The sequence below is a fragment of the Oncorhynchus clarkii genome, chromosome 9 (assembly GCF_045791955.1).
Source record: "Oncorhynchus clarkii lewisi isolate Uvic-CL-2024 chromosome 9, UVic_Ocla_1.0, whole genome shotgun sequence".
In the NCBI taxonomy this organism is placed as follows: domain Eukaryota; kingdom Metazoa; phylum Chordata; class Actinopteri; order Salmoniformes; family Salmonidae; genus Oncorhynchus; species Oncorhynchus clarkii.
In genome coordinates this window covers 53,846,023-53,865,930 of record NC_092155.1, presented here as the reverse complement: position 1 = coordinate 53,865,930, position 19,908 = coordinate 53,846,023, and the positions used below count along the sequence as shown (strand labels likewise).

At 42.7% G+C, this 19,908-nt stretch overlaps 1 protein-coding gene across 7 annotated transcripts in view; it reads left to right on the top strand.

Moving 5' to 3' along the window:
* Nucleotides 1-19,908, top strand: part of LOC139416540 (phosphatidylinositol-4,5-bisphosphate 3-kinase, catalytic subunit delta) — a 52,030-nt gene that overhangs the window by 20,335 nt on the left and 11,787 nt on the right. For 4 of the 7 annotated variants that reach the window (XM_071165289.1, XM_071165286.1, XM_071165287.1 and 1 more), the window contains exons 10-20: nt 911-1,041; nt 1,286-1,336; nt 1,643-1,810; nt 2,509-2,630; nt 3,383-3,526; nt 6,398-6,497; nt 9,670-9,848; nt 10,116-10,225; nt 12,617-12,695; nt 15,789-15,956; nt 19,774-19,897. In XM_071165289.1, the coding sequence (XP_071021390.1) occupies nt 911-1,041; nt 1,286-1,336; nt 1,643-1,810; nt 2,509-2,630; nt 3,383-3,526; nt 6,398-6,497; nt 9,670-9,848; nt 10,116-10,225; nt 12,617-12,695; nt 15,789-15,956; nt 19,774-19,897 (1,376 nt within the window). Of the gene's footprint in view, nt 1-910; nt 1,042-1,285; nt 1,337-1,642; nt 1,811-2,508; nt 2,631-3,382; nt 3,527-6,397; nt 6,498-9,669; nt 9,849-10,115; nt 10,226-12,616; nt 12,696-15,788; nt 15,957-19,770; nt 19,898-19,908 lie in introns of all 7 variants that reach the window. The other 3 variants (XM_071165288.1, XM_071165285.1, XM_071165284.1) reach the window with 1 other exon arrangement.

Sequence of the window (19,908 nt, the reverse complement as noted above, 5' to 3'; positions counted from 1 at the left end):
ATTCCTTTGCAAAGTGGTTGTGATGATTTTGGAAATATCAATATGTGCTTCAGAGTGGACGTTTCTTGTAGTGTCCTTAAGCCGCTCAGTCAGTATCATGTTGATGAATCAAATAACAGTTCAATCGTTTTTAGTTTAGTTGGGTTTGGGGTGGGGACAAATTTGACATTTTCTTGGTCATCTGTTGATGACATTTTTTGCTTTTCGCAAACTCATTAGCGACAGGGATCGTTAAAATATCATCATACTTTTGAGTGAATCAGATTTTTGGTTCATGAAATGTTTCAATGTTTGTTCAAACATACAAAAGGTAAGAAAATCAGATATGTTGGAGGTCATATGTCCTTTAGGCAATTTTTTTGCCATATGCTGAGAAACACTTTTGTACAGACTTTCGAAGCTCTACGTCAAACAAAGTGGTGGGGCTGCGCTTTTGACATTGAAGTGCTCATCATATCATCACCTATTGGGCCATTCAATTCGGGATTTGGCCCCATAATAACTCCATTTGTGTTATATGTGTTTTCTATTTATTTTACAATCTGGCCTTTAGATATTTGCCCCATGCAATGACAAAAAATACAAGGCTTCCAACCACTAAGGCTTGGAACATTAAATAGGAAATCAGCAGTTGGTACATCCATTTAGCAGTTGTTACATCCAAATTATTGATATGTTCCTAGAATCCCAATTATTTTGTAAACAAAGTAAATGCAATGTTATTATCATGGATGGACAGTCATTGCATTCCATAGCTCTGTCTGTGAATTTGAGAATGGTTACATTTCTCCAGCCCCATCTCACAGTGGTGGGGAGAACGCTGTATTGTTTCTACTGCTGATTGCAGCTTTAACACATTGATTTAGCTAATAGCTGAATATGTTTATTTCGGTTTAATTTGGCCTCACAGATGATAAAGGCGACCTGCTGAATCCAATGGGCACAGTGGAGAAAAATCCCAACGTTGATAGTGCAGCAGGACTCCTCATTCGCTTCCCCAATATCCGACCTCACCCTCTCTACTACCCCCATTTCGACAAGGTACACCTTATATTGCACACACGTTTCAATAGTTGACATTGTACATTTGTAGCCAACCTCGTACATTTGTAGCCAACCTCGTACATTTGTAACCATTACACTTGTAACCATCTTGTACTGTACATGTAAAAAAAAAAATCTATATTAGATCTCACTATAGATTTTATGAAATTAGACATTAGAAATTGTATTTTTAGAACTATATTAAGATATCTACACATTTGTATGCTCCTCCTATTTTCAGTTGAGGGACCTAGAAAAAAATGGAGGGAAGGTTATAGCCACCAAGGTAGAGGTAAGGGACTCTCTATTGTTTGTTTGAAATGTATAAGATTACATTAAAGTAATCCTTTGAAAACCACATTAAACTTTTAAAACGCATAAACCATTTATTATTTGTATTATCTTATTGTATGTTTGAACTTTGAATTCATTATCAATACCATTACGTATAAATTATGTTCCTCACAATTACCAGTGTTTTTTCCAATTACTTTTACAAGTATAGATTCATTGCTAAGAAATTACCATTCTAGTACCTACAGATCTACAGTATGTTCACTCAACCCCTTCCCTGTTGTCTTTGTATTGTGCTGCCCAGCATATGAAGCTAAAGGAAATAGTAGACAATAAGAACTACACAGAGTTCTTTGAGGACGAGAAAGAGCTTCTGTGGAAGCTACGCGGTGTGGTGCGGGAGCGCTACCCAGAGAGTCTGTCCAAACTTCTCCTCATCACAAAATGGAATAAGCACGAGGATGTAGCACAGGTAGGACACTTTCCTCTCGCAAAGACAACTGAGGTGTGAGTTAATGCAATGCAAGTGAAATTATCATCTGCATCTTGACTTAAAAGGTAACTTCCAAAATAAGGGACACCAACATAAATTGTCTAAATAGGGTGTTGGGCCAACACGAGCCAGAACAGCATCACTGCACCTTGGCATAGATTATACAACTCTTGCAGGAATACGACACCATTCTTCCACCATTTATTGATGGTGGTGGAAAATGCTGTCTCAGGCGCCGCTCGAGAATCTCCCATATGTGCTCAATTGATTTGAGAACTAGTAACTGAGACGGCCGTAGCATATTGTTTACATTGTTTTCTTAATTACTTCATTAACTCAAGAACCACACCTGTGTGGAAGAACCTGCTTTCAATATACTTTGTGTCCCTCATCTACTAAAGTGTTTCCATTATTTTGGCAGTTACCAGTATGTTGTAACTTTTCTTTAAAAAATTCCATGAGAGAAACTTTGGTTGAACCAGAGATTTAGTTACCTTGCGATACATATGCAGTGCATCTGTTTTTGCAATTATTAAATATGTAATTCTTTTCCATTATCATGTTCAAATTGATTCATGCCTTCAGTATGCATTAGCAATGCTCATGTATGCTGAAAATGAATTTAAAGTTCCAATAGGTTCAATGTCAAAAAACCTGACCTGTGCCATTGTGTCCAGATGGTGGCATTTCTGCAGAAATGGCCAGACCTCCCTGCTCTCCATGCCCTGGAGCTGCTGGACTACAGTTTCCCTGACCCAATGGTCCGCTCCTTCACCATCAGATGCCTAAGGAAGCTGAGGTATTGTAACCTTAGGCGTAGTTTCCCAGACACAGATTAAAGATGCACTATGCAGAAATCGCTCTGCCATTTCCTGGTTTAAAAAAAATGTGAATAGGTTGCCTAATTTCAGTTTATGTGACAAAACAAGCATAGAAGTAAAAGACACAAAAACTAAATGTAAGAAGTATAGAAATACCACACACAGAACAGATCTACCGCTTCTTACATTTGCTTTTAATGAGAATGACAGATCTATAACATACATTTTTATGTGAATTTGGTCGGGTCCCCCAAAAAGTTACATATTGCAGCTTAAAGCCTAGTCCATGACTAAAAAGCATGTTCAATGGAGAATTGTCATTGAAAGTGCTTTTTATTCCAGGACTAAACTCAATCCATGTCTGGGAAACCAGCCCTAGGTGACTAGAGAGCTATCCTTTGGCGTTCGCCATGGCCTCTTTTCTGCTTTTCATTTTGATAGGTACTCAAACTCCAGAAAAAAAGTGACATGATTATATAGGGATGGATGTATAGTTTTTTTCCTCCTGAAATACAAACAAGTGGTACAAATCAAAAATCAAAACAAGTGGTACCTCTTTAACAATGGTGAGAAAACAATGTTAAGAATTGGTTTTTAGAAGTGTCAACAAGTTCCAACCGTACTGGATGCCTGTAAATGACTTGGTTGCTCATCTGGCAAAAAATAATTGTTTTCACAACATTGTGAAAATGTTGCTGTAAATGACTCTGTTTAATCTCCCTCCCAACAGAGATGAGGAGCTGCTCCAGTACTTGCTGCAGTTGGTTCAGGTTCTGAAGTATGAGTCTTACCTGGACTGTGACCTTGCTACTTTTCTGCTAGAGAGAGCCCTCTCCAACAAGAGGATAGGTCACTTCCTCTTCTGGCATCTCAGGTGAGTGAGTGAGTGAGTGAGTGAGTGAGTGAGTGAGTGAGTGAGTGAGTGAGAGAGAAAGAGAACAACATATCCTAAAAACAGGACAGATCAATGTAAAATGGACAGTATGCAATGTAATCAGGCTACTCACAACTGCTGTCTATGAGTTAAATCCTGTGGGCTAAATTGTTATAATCGGTGGTTTCAAGTTTGTATCTGTCTATTTTTGACGAGCTGATCATAGCGAAAAAGAAAGCACCTCTGCATTTCCCGCTGTGTAAACACATTGCAAATAAAGTTGGGTAGCTGATATTCAGAGCTTAAATAGCCAAATTGATTAGTCACAGGAAGTGTCAACCCATTTTATTTTCATGTCACTAAGACACGTGATGCCCAACTTCCATCAACACATCTCCAATGCCACTAGCATTAACAACCTTCCCTTGTCTGACATTCAGCAAATCAGATCATAACTCCATACTCCTGCTTCCTGTTTACATGCAGAAACTCAAACAGGAAGTACCCGTGAATCACTCTGTTGAGAAATGGTCACCAGAATCACAGATTATGCTACAGGACTGCTTTGCTAGCGCTGATTGGAATTTGTTTAGATACTCTGCCGTTAACATAGACGAGCTAACCACCTCCGTCACTGGCTTCATTAGAAAATGCATCGGCGACGTTGTCCCCACGATGAGGGTTTGCTGCTTCCGCACACAGAGCTATAGTAGACAACCATGAGGCTACGGCCGAGGACAGGAATAAGTACGATAAGTCCCGCATTGACCTCCGAAGAGTCATCTAACGAGCAAAGGACAATATTATGGAATCATATTACATAGGCTCCGGCACCTGCGAATGTGACAGGGGCTACAGTCCATAACGGTTTACAAAGGAACCCAACCGTGATCTGCCCAACAATGCTTCTCTACCAGACGAACTCAATGCATTTATACATGATAACAACAACATCGTGCCAGGTGGGAGTGTCGTCACAGACTCAGAGGATTGGGTGATCTCACTCTCCAAGGCCGACGTGAAAAAGGTCTTTAATCATGTCAAGGCTGTGGGGCCCGACTGTATAGCAAGCAGGGTGCGTTCTCAGAGCATGCGCAGAATAGCTGGCAGGCATATTCACTGTAGTTTTCAACCTCTCATTGTCCCAGTCTGTAATCTCCACATGTTTTAAGATGACCAACATCATTCCTGTCCCCAAGAACATGTCATATGGACTACAGCCCTGTAGCATTCACTTCTGTAATCATGAAGTGCTTTGAATGGTTGGTTATGGCACACATTAACTTCACCATCCCAGACACACTACTCCAATTTGCATACCGCCCCAAAAGATCCATAGATGATGCAATCTCAATTGCTCTCCACAGTGCCCTCACCCACCTAGATAAAAATACCTATGTGAGAATGCTGTTCATTGACTACAGCTCAGCGTTCAACACTATTGTCCCCTTCAAGCTCGTCACCAAGCTAAGGAGGACTCTGGGTCTGAACACATCCCTCTGCAACTAGATCCTGGACTTTCTGACGGGCCGACCCCAGGTGGTGAAGGTGGCAACCTTACCTCCGCCACGCTGACCCTCAACACTGGGGCCCCACAGGGGTGTGTGCTTAGTGCCCTCCTGTACTCCCTGTTCACCCACGACTGTGTGGCCACGCCCGGCTCCAACACCATCATCAAGTTGGCTGACAGCATGACGATGGTAGGCCTGATCATCAGCGGTCCTACAGTGAGGAGGTCAGTGACTTGGCAGTATAGTGCCAGAGCAACAACCTCTCCCTCAACGTCAGTAAGACCAAGGAGCTGATGGTGGACTACAGGAAACGAAGGGGCGAGCACGCTCCCATCCACATTAACGAGGCTGCAGTGGAGCAGGTCGAGAACTTCAAGTTCCTCGGTGTCCAAATCACTAAAGACTTAAAATGGTCCTAACACACATGCACATCGTGAAGAAGGAGCGACAGTGCCTCTTCCCCTTCAGGAGGTTGAAAAAGTTTGTCATGGGTCCCTCAAATCCTCTAAACCTTATACAGCTGTACCATTGAGAGCACCTTGACTGGCTGCATCACTGCCTGGTATGGCAATAGTACCACACACACTCACTGCTCACTCACACATAATATGCACATACATTTATGCACACCCACTCACATACAAGCTGCTGCTACTGTTTATCTTATATCCTGTTGCCAAGTCACCTTACACCTATACATATCTACCTCCATCACTCCAGTATCCATGCACATTGTAAATATAGTATTGGAATTGACCCTTTATATAGTATGCTTGCTTACTTACTTATTGTGTTCTTCATATTTATTTGTATTTCTCGTGTTTTTTCTAGTATTACATTGTTATTGATTATCGCATTGTAGGGTTTTGAGTTTGCAAGAAGGCATTTCACTGTACTTGTGCATGTGACAATACAACTTTAAACTTGAATCAGGACTAATAAAGCCAATGGCCTGTTTTACAAACGGTGGTCCGACATGGTAGGCTACACCCCAGTAAGCATCGACCGACGCCAACGTCTTTTGGACGTCTTTTTTTGGTATTTTACAAACGGTAGGCCTACCACATAGATGGGCATTCATAAAATTAAATATCACTCGACACTGTAGGCTATACCTCAGTAAGCACGGACCGACACCGATGCCTTTTAGATGTCTAAAATTGTTTAGATGTTCAGATTTGGTCCAGTCTGGACCAGCCTTGGGGGAATAGGATTATTTTTTTTGTCTCGTCTAGAACGGCCCGGACCAGCCATGTGTGTGCTCACGATTGTGGAACAAGCACTTATAACTCTGTATATGAATTGAACACTAAGGTGGTGTTGGTAGAAGTTGTGACAGAAGCCTTTGTCCTCACTCCAGGTCAGAAATGCACGTATCCTCGGTCAGTCTGCGTTTCGGCCTGATTCTAGAGGCTTACTGCAGGGGCAACATCAATCACATCAAGAGCTTATGTAAACAGGTGAGCACACCTTGAGACTATATACTTGTTAATTCTTAGACATCTGGCCATGATATTTGACCATGTCTTTTGTTCAATGGCCAGATTCCTTAGAAATAGCATGTGTAGAGGACTAGGGGAGACTGGGGACAATTGTAACATGTTTTGTATTTGACTTTATTGCTCAGAGACCACTCGAACTAGGCCACTAATGTTTTTATATGAGGAACGTACATCTGTCCGCTAATGATTCATACCATTTATAGGTCTGTATATAAAATGGTCTGATCACAATATTGATTTTAATCCGAAAAGTCCGGATGTTACATTTGCCGCTGTGTCAGGGGCAATTGCAACAGTAGGTGGGGTTAAATGTAACACCTAAAAAATAAACAAAATAAATTCACTTAACTTTGATAAAATTAATGTTTATGAATTATCATATTATAGACCTACTGTATGTAATAATTTTGCAAGAAATATAAGTATTTCTATGTACGTAACCAACATTTACAGTAACAGTATGCATGGCCATTCGGTAGCTCTCAAAACATCTGAAATGTCTGATGGTGTCCAGAATATATCTGTTTACAACTTATTTGGCACTGTACAGGACCCCAAGGCTATTTAAAGTTAGTAATTGTATAGTTAATGTATAATTCATACAACCTTAAAGTTAAAAAAATAAATAAAAAATAAATGTTGCTGCTTGGCTCAGGATCATTTTAACACTGTGTTACAATTACCCCCAACCCAGCAGCCATGACAAAACCTCATGTGCCTAGCAATAGACAACACATGTCAATCATGCCAATGTTTAGCCAACACATAGTGATGAAAATGTTGCTATTTTGAATTCTTGGACATTAATGCTCAAAAGACAGCATAAGAACAATACAACCGGTGGGGAAAAAACTACATTCACCCCTAAAAAACAAACATTTGCTCATGACATATTTTTTTTATTTTATTTTACAACCTTTTCTCCCCAATTTCGTGGTATCCAATTGTTAGTAGTTACTATCTTGTCTCATCCCTACAACTCCCATACGGGCTCGGGAGAGACGAAGGTCGAAAGCAATGCGTCCTCCGAAACACAACCCAACCAAGCCGCACTGCTTCTTAACACAGCGCGCATCCAACCCGGAAGCTAGCCACACCAATGTGTCGGAGGAAACACCGTGCACCTGGTGACCTGGTTAGCATGCCCGGCCCGCCACAGAAGTCGCTAGTGCGTGATGAGACAAGGATATCCCTACCGGCCAAACACTCCCTAACCCGGACGACGCTAGGCCAATTGTGCGTTGCCCCATGGACCTCCCGATCGCGGCCGGCTGCGACAGAGCGAACCCAGAGTCTCTGGTGGCACAGCTAGCACAGCACTAGCACTGTGCCCTAGACCACTGCGCCACCCGGGAGGCCCAATAGTGAGATATTTTGCTGAAACTTTTCAAGCAATAACCTAAATGGGCATGTACTGTGTGAGTTTAATCTCTATCTTGTTTATGTTTGGAGAAAGTCAAGATGTTACAATTGCCCCTTGTTACAATGGCATGGGATCCCCTACTGGTTTTCTTCCCATTTGAAATGACCAACCAGTAGGTGCAAAAATGAAACAATACAGTTTTGAATCGAGAACACAAAGAATGTGGTTAGCAAGGTTTGAGAATGACACAAATATTAATTTCCACAAAGTCTGCTGCTTCAGTGGCTTTAGATGTTTTTGAAGTATAACTGAAGTATAATTACAAGCATTTCATAAGTGTCAAAGGCTTTTATTGACAATTACATGAAGTTGATGCAAAGAGTCAATATTTGCAGTGTTGACCCTTCTTTTTCAAGGCCTCTGCAATCCGCCCTGATGGCAGCCCATTCTTGCATAATCAATGCTTGGAGTTTGTCAGAATTTGTGGAGTTTTGTTTGTCCACCCGTCTCTTGAGGATTGACCACACGTTCTCAATGGGATTCATGTCTGGGGAGTTTCCTGGCCATGGACCCACAATATCAAAGTTTTGTTCTTCGAGCTACATAGTTATCACTTTTGCCTTATGGCAAGGTGCTCCATCATGCTGGAAAAGGCATTGTTCATCACCAAACTGTTCCTGGATGGTTGGGAGAAGTTGCTCTTGGAGGATGTGTTGGTACCATTCTTTATTCATGGCTGTGTTCTTAGGCAAAATTGTGAGTGAGCCCACTCCTTTGGCTGAGAAGCAACCCCACACATGAATGGTCTCAGGATGCTTTACTGTTGGCATGAGACAGGACTGATGGTAGCGCTCACCTTGTCTTCTCCGGACAAGCTGTTTCCCGGATGCCCCAAACAATCGGAAAGGGGACTCATCAGAGAAAATGACTTTACCCCAGTCCTCAGCAGTCCAATCACTGTACCTTTTGCAGAATATCAGTATGTCCCTGATGTTTTTCCTGGAGAAAAGTGGCTTCTTTGCTGCCCTTCTTGACACCAGGCCATCCTCCAAAAGTCTTCGCTTCACTGTGCGTGCAGATGCACTCACACCTGCCTGCTGCCATTCCTAAGCAAGCTCTGTACTGGTGGTGCCCCGATCCCGCAGCTGAATCAACTTTAGGATGCGGTCCTGGCGCTTGCTGGACTTTCTTGTGCGCCCTGAAGCCTTCTTCACAACAATTGAACCGCTCTCCTTGACGTTCTTGATGATCCGATAAATGGTTGATTTAGGTGCAATCTTACTGGCAGCAATATCTTTGCCTGTGAAGCTCTTTTTGTGCAAAGCAATGATGACGGCACATGTTTCCTTGCAGGTAGCCATGTTTGACAGAGGAAGAACAATGATTCCAAGCAACACCTCCTTTTGAAGCTTCCAGTCTGTTATTCAAACTCAATCAGCATGACAGAGTGATCTCCAGCCTTGTCCTCGTCAACTCTCACACCTGTTTTAACGAGAGAATCACTGACATGATGTCATCTGGTCCTTTTGTGGGCTGAAATGCAGTGGAATTTTTTTTGAGATTCAGTTCATTTGCATGGCAAAGAGGGACTTGGTAATTAATTGCAATTCATCTGATCACTCTGGAGTATATGTAAATTGCCATCATACAAACTGAGGCAGCAGACATAATGAAAATTAATATTTGTGTCATTCTCAAAACTTTTTGCCACGACTGTACTATCCCAAAACGTTATCAATATTCCCTCCTCCTTGTCTCTCGGTGCAGAACGAGGCTCTGAACAAGATGAAGGCTCTGAATGACTTTGTGAAGTCGGGCTGGCAGAAGACGTCGCGCCAGCAGATGACAGACGACATGAAGCTGTGTATCAAACAGGAGGCCTACATGGAGGCCCTCTCATATCTGCTGTCCCCGCTCAATCCCAGCATCATGCTCTCAGAGATTTGGTGGGTACCTGACACACACAGATGCAGGCACACACTCACAGACGCACACAAAGTTGCAGACAGACAGACACCCAGGAATGCACACACACACGGAAGCATCATGCACCTCCATGTTTTAAGGGCACTGATAGCCACATTCAGCATCTTCTAATTAATGATGTGTTAAAAATAACTATGTTGTGTATTTTTTTCCTTACAAATGGGTAAAATTATATTATATAGGGAGAAGTCTTCTCCCAGTGTCAACAAATTTGCTTGATGTTGCAGTGCGGACAGATGCAAGTTCATGGACTCCAAGATGAAGCCCCTGTGGCTCATGTACAAGAACAAATGGGTGCAGGGGGACGCTGTGGGCATAATCTTCAAGAACGGAGATGGTGAGAAATCCAAATAACACAGGGGATTCCACATGATACATCATTTTTTTAGGTTATATTTTGTATTTGCATTTTTTGGGGGGCACTGTAATGGTGACCGGTGGTGTTGGTTCTGTATGTCGCCTTAACTATTGTTATATTATATGTACTGTATGTGTATGACTGTCCTCTTCGTGGGAGTGTGTTAGTCAACCGATTATTGGAGGACCAAAGAAGCCGATACCGATTAATCGGCCGATTTAAAAAATATATATATATTTGTAATAATGACAATTACAACAATACTGAATGAACACTTATTTTAACTTAATGTAATACATCAATAAAATCAATTTAGCCTCAAGTAAAAAATGAAACATGTTCAATTTGGTTTAAATAATGCAAAAACAAAGTGTTGGAGAAGAAAGTAAAAGTGCAATATGTGCTTTGTAAGAAAGCTAACGTTTCAGTTCCTTGCTCAGAACATGAGAATATATGAAAGCTGGTGGTTCCTTTTAACATGGGTCTTCAATATTCCCAGGTAAGAAGTGTTAGGTTGTAGTTATTATAGGAATTATAGGACTATTTCCCTCTATACCATTTGTATTTCATTATTAGATGTTCTTATAGGCACATTAGTATTGCCAGTGTAACAGTATAGCTTCCGTCCCTCTCCTCGCTCCTCCCTGGGCTCGAACCAGCAACACAACAACAACAGCCACCCTCGAAGCAGCGTTACCCATGCAGAGCAAGGGGAACAACTACTAGAAGGCTCAGAGCGAGTGACGTTTGAAACGCTATTAGCGCACGCTAACTAGCTAGCCATTTCACTTCGGTTACACCAGCCTCATCTCGGGAGTTGATAGGCTTGAAGTCATAAACAGCGCAATGCTTGACGCACAACGAAGAGCTGCTGGCAAAACGCACGAAAGTGCTGTTTGAATTCATGTTTACGCGCCTGCTTCTGCCTACCACCGCTTAGTCAGATACTTAGATACTTGTATGCTTGTAGGCTCAGTCAGATTATATGCAACGCAGGACATGCTAGATATTATCTAGTAATATCATCAACCATGTGTAGTTAACTAGTGATTTATGATTGATTGTTTTTTATAAGATAAGTTTAATGCTAGCTAGCAACTTACCTTGGCTTACTGCATTCGCATAACAGGCAGTCAGTCTCCTGTGGAGTGCAATGAGAGAGAGGCAGGTCGTTATTGTGTTGGACTAGTTCTGTAAGGTTGCAAGATTGGATCCTCGAGCTGACAAGGTGAAAATCTGTCGTTCTGCCCCTGAATGAGGCAGTTAACCCACCGTTCCTAGGCTGTCATTGAAAATAAGAATGTGTTCTTAACTGACTTGCCTAGTTAAATAAAGGTATAAACAATTTTTTTTGTCAAATCGGAGCCCAAAAATACTGATTTCTGATTGTTATGAAAACTTGAAATCGGCCCTAATTAATCGGCCATTCCGATTAATCGGTCGACCTCTAATCTGAAGTGCATCCTTGTTGGTATCCATGGAGATGCAGGATGCAAGCAGTATCCAGATTGAGAGAACCAGGGGCATCGGGACTAATGTCGAGGCTGGAGAAAAAACAGTACTGGCTTCATGGGCAATACCATTGAACTGGAGAGCTAAAGAGACTCACCCTGGACCCTCCAGATTATCTCAAAGTTCCGTCAATGTAGTTAGCTAGGTTAATTAGCTGCCTATCTGCTAGCCAATGTCTGTAGCCTAGGCTACGCACAACCCGCTGCTCCATAAAGTATATCAGATATCTTCCTCAGCTAAAATCAGAGACACCAGTCAGCCAACACCATGGAGAGTAGCACTATTTTTTAAGTTTGCTTTTTTATGTTGTGCTATCGTCGTCCAGTCAGCCTAGTAGCTAGGTCTACTGTGTGTATCCCCAAGCTACTATGTTAATTTCTTTATTTTCTGAACCACTCCAAAAAGAAGATGCCTTCAAGAAATTTAAGTTATTCTGTTCTTACACCGGTTAGAAAATATACCCTTTTTCTACTGTATTTACCTAATCTATGGCCATGCAGTTATTTGAAAAGATGCAACAAATAAACACTTGTTCATAGATTAATCATTTGCCGTGTAATCCCCCACTCCATGGCCCATCGATTTGTGTGTATTGAGTTATGTCGCATTTATATTGGTCCAATGCGGGAATATTAGATACTGTCACTTGTAATTTAAAGTTATGAACTATTTCTCTTCAGACCGACCTTTAATCATGCTAATTTTGCACGAATGCCATTGGGAGCATTAATCATACTGGCCTAAATTGCAAGCCTGGCCACCTGGAGAAAATTCTATGGAGTCTGCATCTGGGATATTCATCCCATTTCGGTTGGATATAAATGTACCTTTAGCCTGACATAACCTCTATCCTTTCAGATCTCCGACAAGACATGTTGACCCTCCAAATGATCCAGCTGATGGAAATCCTTTGGAAGAAAGAGGGACTAGATCTAAGGTATGTGTTAGCAGCAGGGGTTGGAACCTAAATTATTTTCCAATCGTTTCGTTCTGAACAGAACCATTATTTGTTTTGTTCCATTTCACTGTTTCGACCTGCAAAATAAAGTTCTAAACTGGTTCGAACCAAAAATAAATACTGTTCTTTATCGTTCCTTTCTGTTCCTTTTTAAACCTCTAAAATCCTTTTATATATATATATATACACTGCTCAAAAAATAAAGGGAACACTAAAATAACACATCCTAGATCTGAATGAATAAAATATTCTTATTAAATACTTTTTTCTTTACATAGTTGAATGTGCTGACAACAAAATCACACAAAAATGATCAATGGAAATCAAATTTATCAACCCATGGAGGTCTGGATTTGGAGTCACACTCAAAATTAAAGTGGAAAACCACACTACAGGCTGATCCAACTTTGATGTAATGTCCTTAAAACAAGTCAAAATGAGGCTCAGTAGTGTGTGTGGCCTCCACGTGCCTGTATGACCTCCCTACAACGCCTGGGCATGCTCCTGATAAGGTGGCGGATGGTCTCCTGAGGGATCTCCTCCCAGACCTGGACTAAAGCATCCTCCAACTCCTGGACAGTCTGTGGTGCAATGTGGCGTTGGTGGATGGAGCGAGACATGATGTCCCAGATGTGCTCAATTGGATTCAGGTCTGGGGAACGGGCGGGCCAGTCCATAGCATCAATGCTTTCCTCTTGCAGGAACTGCTGACACACTCCAGCCACATGAGGTTGTCATTGTCTTGCATTAGGAGGAACCCAGGGCCAACCGCACCAGCATATGGTCTCACAAGGGGTCTGAGGATCTCATCTCGGAACCTAATGGCCCCCCAAAGAAATGCCACCCCACACCATGACTGACCCACCGCCAAACCGGTCATGCTGGAGGATGTTGCAGGCAGCAGAACGTTCTCCACGGCGTCTCCAGACTCTGTCACGTCTGCCACGTGCTCAGTGTGAACCTGCTTTCATCTGTGAAGAGCACAGGGCACCAGTGGCGAATTTGCCAATCTTGGTGTTCTCTGGCAAATGCCAAACGTCCTGCACGGTGTTGGGCTGTAAGCACAACCCCCACCTGTGGATGTCGGGCCCTCATACCACCCTCATGGAGTCTGTTTCTGACCGTTTGAGCAGACACATGCACATTTGTGGCATGCTGGAGGTCATTTTGCAGGGCTCTGGCAGTGCTCCTCCTGCATCCTCCTTGCACAAAGGCGGAGGTAGCGGTCCTGCTGCTGGGTTGTTGCCCTCCTACGGCCTCCTCCACATCTCCTGATGTACTGGCCTGTCTCCTGGTAGCGCCTCCATGCTCTGGACACTACGCTGACAGACACAGCAAACCTTCTTGCCACAGCTCGCATTGATGTGCCATCCTGGATGAGCTGCACTACCTGAGCCACTTGTGTGGGTTGTAGACTCTGTCTCATGCTACCACTAGAGTGCTACCACTAGAGTGAAAGCACCGCCAGCATTCAAAAGTGACCAAAACATCAGCCAGGAAGCATAGGAACTGAGAAGTGGTCTGTGGGTCCCACCTGCAGAACTACTCCTTTATTGGGGGTGTCTTGCTAATTGCCTATAATTTCCAACTGTTGTCTATTCCACTTGCACAACAGCATGTGAAATTGATTGTCAATCAGTGTTGCTTCAGTATAACAGTATAACTTTAGACCGTCCCCTCGCCCATACCCGGGCGCGAACCAGGGACCCTCTGCACATCAACAACAGTCACCCACGAAGCATCGTTACCCATCGCTCCACAAAAGCCGCGGCCCTTGCAGAGCAAGGGTTCCCCCACTACTTCAAGGTCTCAGAGCAAGTGACGTCACCGATTTAAACGCTATTTAGCGCCCACCACCGCTAACTAAGCTAGCCGTTTCAAATCCGTTACACTTCCTAAGCGGACAGTTTGATTTCACAGAAGTGTGATTGACTTGGAGTTACATTGTGTTGTTTAAGTGTTCCCTTTATTTTTTTGAGCAGTGTATTATTATTATTATTTTAACATTTAGCTCAACATTAAATTACTTTGTGGATAGAAAAGCTTGCTATGGAGAGGGAAAGCTATAGCTCAGTGAATTATTTACATTTGTGATGGAAAGACAAGCGAGAGTGAGTGGAGGAGGCGGCTTGGCTTGAAGCACTGGGCATCTTGTGATAACATGCATTATCTAAATTAGGCCCACAGAATTATACCTACAGAGGAGTGGCTTCTATGCAGGAACTTTTAATGACTTCAGAGTTGGCACCAGAATTAAAAACACATCTTACCTTTTTGTAGTTAATAAAGCCAATGTGAAATGTGATAATTATAGTATCCCGAACTAGCATTGAAAAGGTTAATCCATTCTTCTCTAATAAAAAATCTCTCCATATTTTCTGAATCATGCTTATAATGTAAGTAGACTACAGCTTTGCTTCGGAAGGTGACGGGCAGGTAGCCTACACACATTCACTGGCAAAGATTTTCAGCTGGCAGACAGACACTGGAAAAAGTTTCTGATTGACAGAGGGGAGGGCTTTGCATTGGTGCTTTATTGTGTTTGTTGTGGGACTGGAAAAAAATCCTGTAATGTAAAATAACATTATTAACCGGTTCCCATGCTTTTAAAATAACGGTTCTGTTCCAGAACAGTATAGACCACTTTCGTTCATGGTTCTGATTCTGTTCCTTGAAAAACTGGATTATTTTTCTGTTTTTGGTTCTGTTTCATGAACTGGTATCAACCCCTGCTTAGCAGTGGACCTAGTTGTGGGTTCAGAGGTGGGTTCAGTGAACCACACTTACAGGATGAGTAACCTTGCTTGAGACCCATTGAATACCTGCATTAGCCCCGTAAGCTAATACCTAGGGTTTTGCTTGTGGCGCGCAGGAATCCTGGATTTGAATTCAGTAGGTGACATTGCAGTCAAACGGTCCTACAGACATACTGGGAACAGGTTCAGGGAAAATTGATATGATGGTTTTGTAACAATGTACTTAGGGCATACAGTTATATGTTATTCATTGTTATGAGCATATAATAGGCCTTATAATGTTTTATGAATTAACTTTTTCTACTGTCTCTGTAAGGATGATCCCCTACGGCTGCCTCTCCACCGGGAACAAGACAGGCCTCATTGAGGTGGTGAAAAACTCAGACACCATCGCCAACATCCAGCGCAACAACAGCAACAGTGCCGCGACTGCTGCCTTCAACAAAGACGCCCTGCTCAACTGGCTTAAATCCAAGAACCCAGAGTAAGTGTGACAGAGACACTGGTCTAGCAGTCATGTCTACGGTGACGGCATGGGTTTGTATGGAGCCTACTGCCCTTTGACACAACCTCTCTCTATCTTTTCCCACTGTCATCCACTGTCTCTATCTGTTCAATATACACTGAGTATACAAAACATTAAGAACACCTGCTCTCTCATGACAGACTGACCAGGTGAATCCAGAGGAAAGCTATGATCCCTTATTGATGTCACTTGTTACATCCACTTTAATCAGTGTAAATTAAGGGTAGGAGACAGGTTAAAGAAGGATTTTTAAGCCTTACTACAATTGAGACATGAATTGTGTACCATTCAGAGGGTGAATGGGCAAGACAAAATATTTAAGTGCCTTTGAATGGGGTATGGTAGTAGGTGCCAGGCGCACCGGTTTGTGTCAAGAACTGCAAAGCTGCTGGGTTTTTCACACTCAACAGTTTCCCGTGTGTATCAAGAATTTGCCACCACCCAAAAGGGTATCTAGCCAACTTGACACAACTGTGGGAAGCTTGGAGGCAATATGGGCCAGCATCCCTGTAGAACGCTTTTGACACCTTTTAGTATCCATGCCCCGATGAATTGAGGCTGTTCTGAGGACAAAATATATACACTGAGTATACAAAACATTAGGAACACCTGCTATTTCCATTATATAGACTGACCAGGTAAAAGTGAAGCTTTTAGGGGGGGGGTTATTAGGAAGGTCTTCCTAATGTTTGGTATACTTAGTGTAATCTGAAAATATCTTCAACTACACTACCGGTCAAAAGTTTTAGAACACCTTTATTTTTTATATTTTCTACATTGTAGAATAATAGTGAAGACATCAAAACTATGAAATAACACATATGGAATCATGTACTAACCAAAAAAGTGTTAATCTATTTTATATTTGAAATTATTCAAATAGCCACCCTTTGCCTTGATGACAGCTTTGCACACTCTTGGCATTATCTCAACCAGCTTCATGAGGCAGTCACCTGGAATGCATTTCAAATAACAGGTGTGCCTTCTTAAAAGTTCATTTGTGGAATGTCTTTCCTTCTTAATGTGTTTGAGCCAATCAGTTGTGTTGTGACAAGTTAGTATGCAGAAGATAGCCCTATTTGGTAAAAGACCAAGTCCATATTATGGCAAGAACAGCTCAAATAAGCAAAGAGAAACGACAGTCCATCATTTTTTAAGACATGAAGGTCAGTCAATATGGAACATTTCAAGAACTTTGAAAGTTTCTTTATGTGCAGTTGCAAAAACTGTGATGAAACTGGCTCTCATGAGGACCGCCACAGGAATGGAAGACCCAGAGTTACCTATGTTGCAGAGGATAAGTTAATTAGACTTAACAGCCTCAGAAATTGCATCCCAAATAAATGCTTCACAGAATTCAAGTAACAGACACATAACAACATCAACTGTTCAGAGGAGACTGTGTGAATCATGGTCCAATTGCTGCAAAGAAACCACTACTAAAGGACACCAATAGACTTGCTTGGACCAAGAAACACGAGCAGTGTTTTCTGTTCCTACCGCCGTGTCCGCCGTGTCTTTGTGAGACGCGGTGTGGGTGAACGGATGATCTCCGCATGTGTATTTCCCACCGTAAAGCATGGATGGTGTGGGGGTGCTATGGTGTGGGGGTGCTTTGCTGGTGACGCTGTCTGTGATTTATTTACAACTCAAGGCACACTTAACAAGCATGGCACAGCATTCTGCAACGATACGCCATCCAATCTGGTTTGGGTGTAGTGGGACTATCATTGACCCAACACACCTCCAGGCTGTGTTAGGGCTATTGTTTTTTTGTTTTTTTTTCTCCCCAATTTCGTGGTATCCAATTGTTGTAGTAGCTACTATCTTGTCTCATCGCTACAACTCCCGTACGGGCTCGGGAGAGACGAAGGTTGAATGTCATGCGTCCTCCGATACACAACAAGCCGCACTGCTTCTTAACACAGCACGCATCCAACCCGGAAGCCAGCCGCACCAATGCGCCGGAGGAAACACCGTGCACCTGGCACACTGCGCCCAGCCCGCCACAGGAGTCGCTGGTGCGCGATGAGACAAGGACACCCCTACCGACCAAGCCCTCCCTAACCCGGGTGACGCTAGGCCAATTGTGCGTCGCCCCACGGACCTCCCGGTCGCGGCCGGTTACGACAGAGCCTGGGCGCGAACCCAGGAACTCTGATGGCACAGCTGGCGCTGCAGTACAGCGCCCTTAACCACTGCGCCACCCGGGAGGCCCCGTGTAAGGGCTATTTAACCAAGAAGGATAATGATGGAGTGCTGCATCAGATGACCTGGCCTCCACAACCTCTGACCTCAACCAAATTGAGATGGTTTGGGATGACTTGGAACGCAGAGTGAAGGAAAAGCAGCCAACAAGTGCTCAGCCTATGTGGGAACTCCTTCAAGACTGTTGGAAAAGCATTCCAGGTGAAGCTGGTTAAGAGAATGCCAAGAGTGTGCAAAGCTGTCATCAAGGCAATGTATATTTGAAGAATCTCAAATATAAAATAGATTTAGATTTGTTTAACACTTTCTTGGTTCCATATGTGTTATTTCATAGTTTCATTATTCTACAATGTAGAAAATAGTAAAAAATAAAGAAAAACCCTTGAATGATTAGGTGTTCTAAAACTTTTGACCGGTAGTGTATATCTTCGAAGAAACAAATTACAGATAGGGTAGCTCTCAAACATGCTAAACTGGACCTATGATTTGACCTTAGAGGTGAATTGCACCAGCTCTGAGCTTATTAGCTGTTTAAACCTCTAAATCCAAGACAATCATACTGGCTAGTTGTGACAGCGTTTTTGCAGTTGCCTTTGATGCTGACTGGCGGGACCTCAATCCTAATCTCTCATAGACAGGCACACGTAACATAGGATGGTATCGTAGCGTCTGTCAACAGGCTGTGGGAGGTGACGACTAACAAGGAACTTTTTTCCCAGTGCGCAGATGTTTGTCACTTATCATTTAGACAAATCACGATTTCGCAGGTGAATTCAGGTGTATTCATCTTTTGAATTTCGGAAGGCAAGGGGACATTTGGCCAATTCTTTGGCTCACAGTTTCCATTTAGTGGGGTGGAGTCTCATTAGTATCTTTTCTCATACATTTCCCCCAAGAAGCTAATCGAGCATCTGATGCAATTACGCAAAAAAAATTACATTTCTGGCTTTGCAAGATTAATCTGGAGGCAAAAGAAACGCACACCTGTTTAGGCGAGGTGCTGGCTAGCGGAGTAGAACACTTGGAAAAGAAAAGGAGAGACGCACACTCTAGGAGCTCAGATGCAATAATTGAATAACCTAATAACCAATGTTTCGACAGACAAGCTAAACCTTTAAATAATGTATAAACTATTGGCGTTATATAAGTAATGTTGGGTGGGTGCAGTACAAGGGCTGTCAAAACAGCTCCACATCACACAGAAGCTGCAAAGTGTTAAAGCCTCTTGGTTAGAATGGAATGGGGAATAGCTGTAATAGTTTAACATAGTGAACCCAATAGATGTCTAGACAGGACCGTGTAACATGGCTGTCAATCATCTGTCACCCTCCGAATCTTCTCTGCAAATATTTAATACGAGCTGTGACAAAAACCTGCCTCATGCCTCAACTATATTGAGAGAGAGAGGGTCAAGTGTGTGCGTGCGTACCCCACTGTGTCCACTTGACTTGGGAATGTGAGAGAAAGGTAAAGAGATATAACATTCAATGGAGGAAGGGATAAAAGTGCGGAGAAAGCAAACTGATCCCATGTGGTCTCTCCTCTCTCTCATCTATTTTGTCAGCAGGGATAAACTTGACCAGGCCATTGAGGAGTTCACACTATCATGTGCTGGTTACTGTGTAGCCACTTACGTGTTGGGTATCGGAGATCGCCACAACGACAATATCATGATCAAGGAGACTGGGCAGGTGAGATGCAC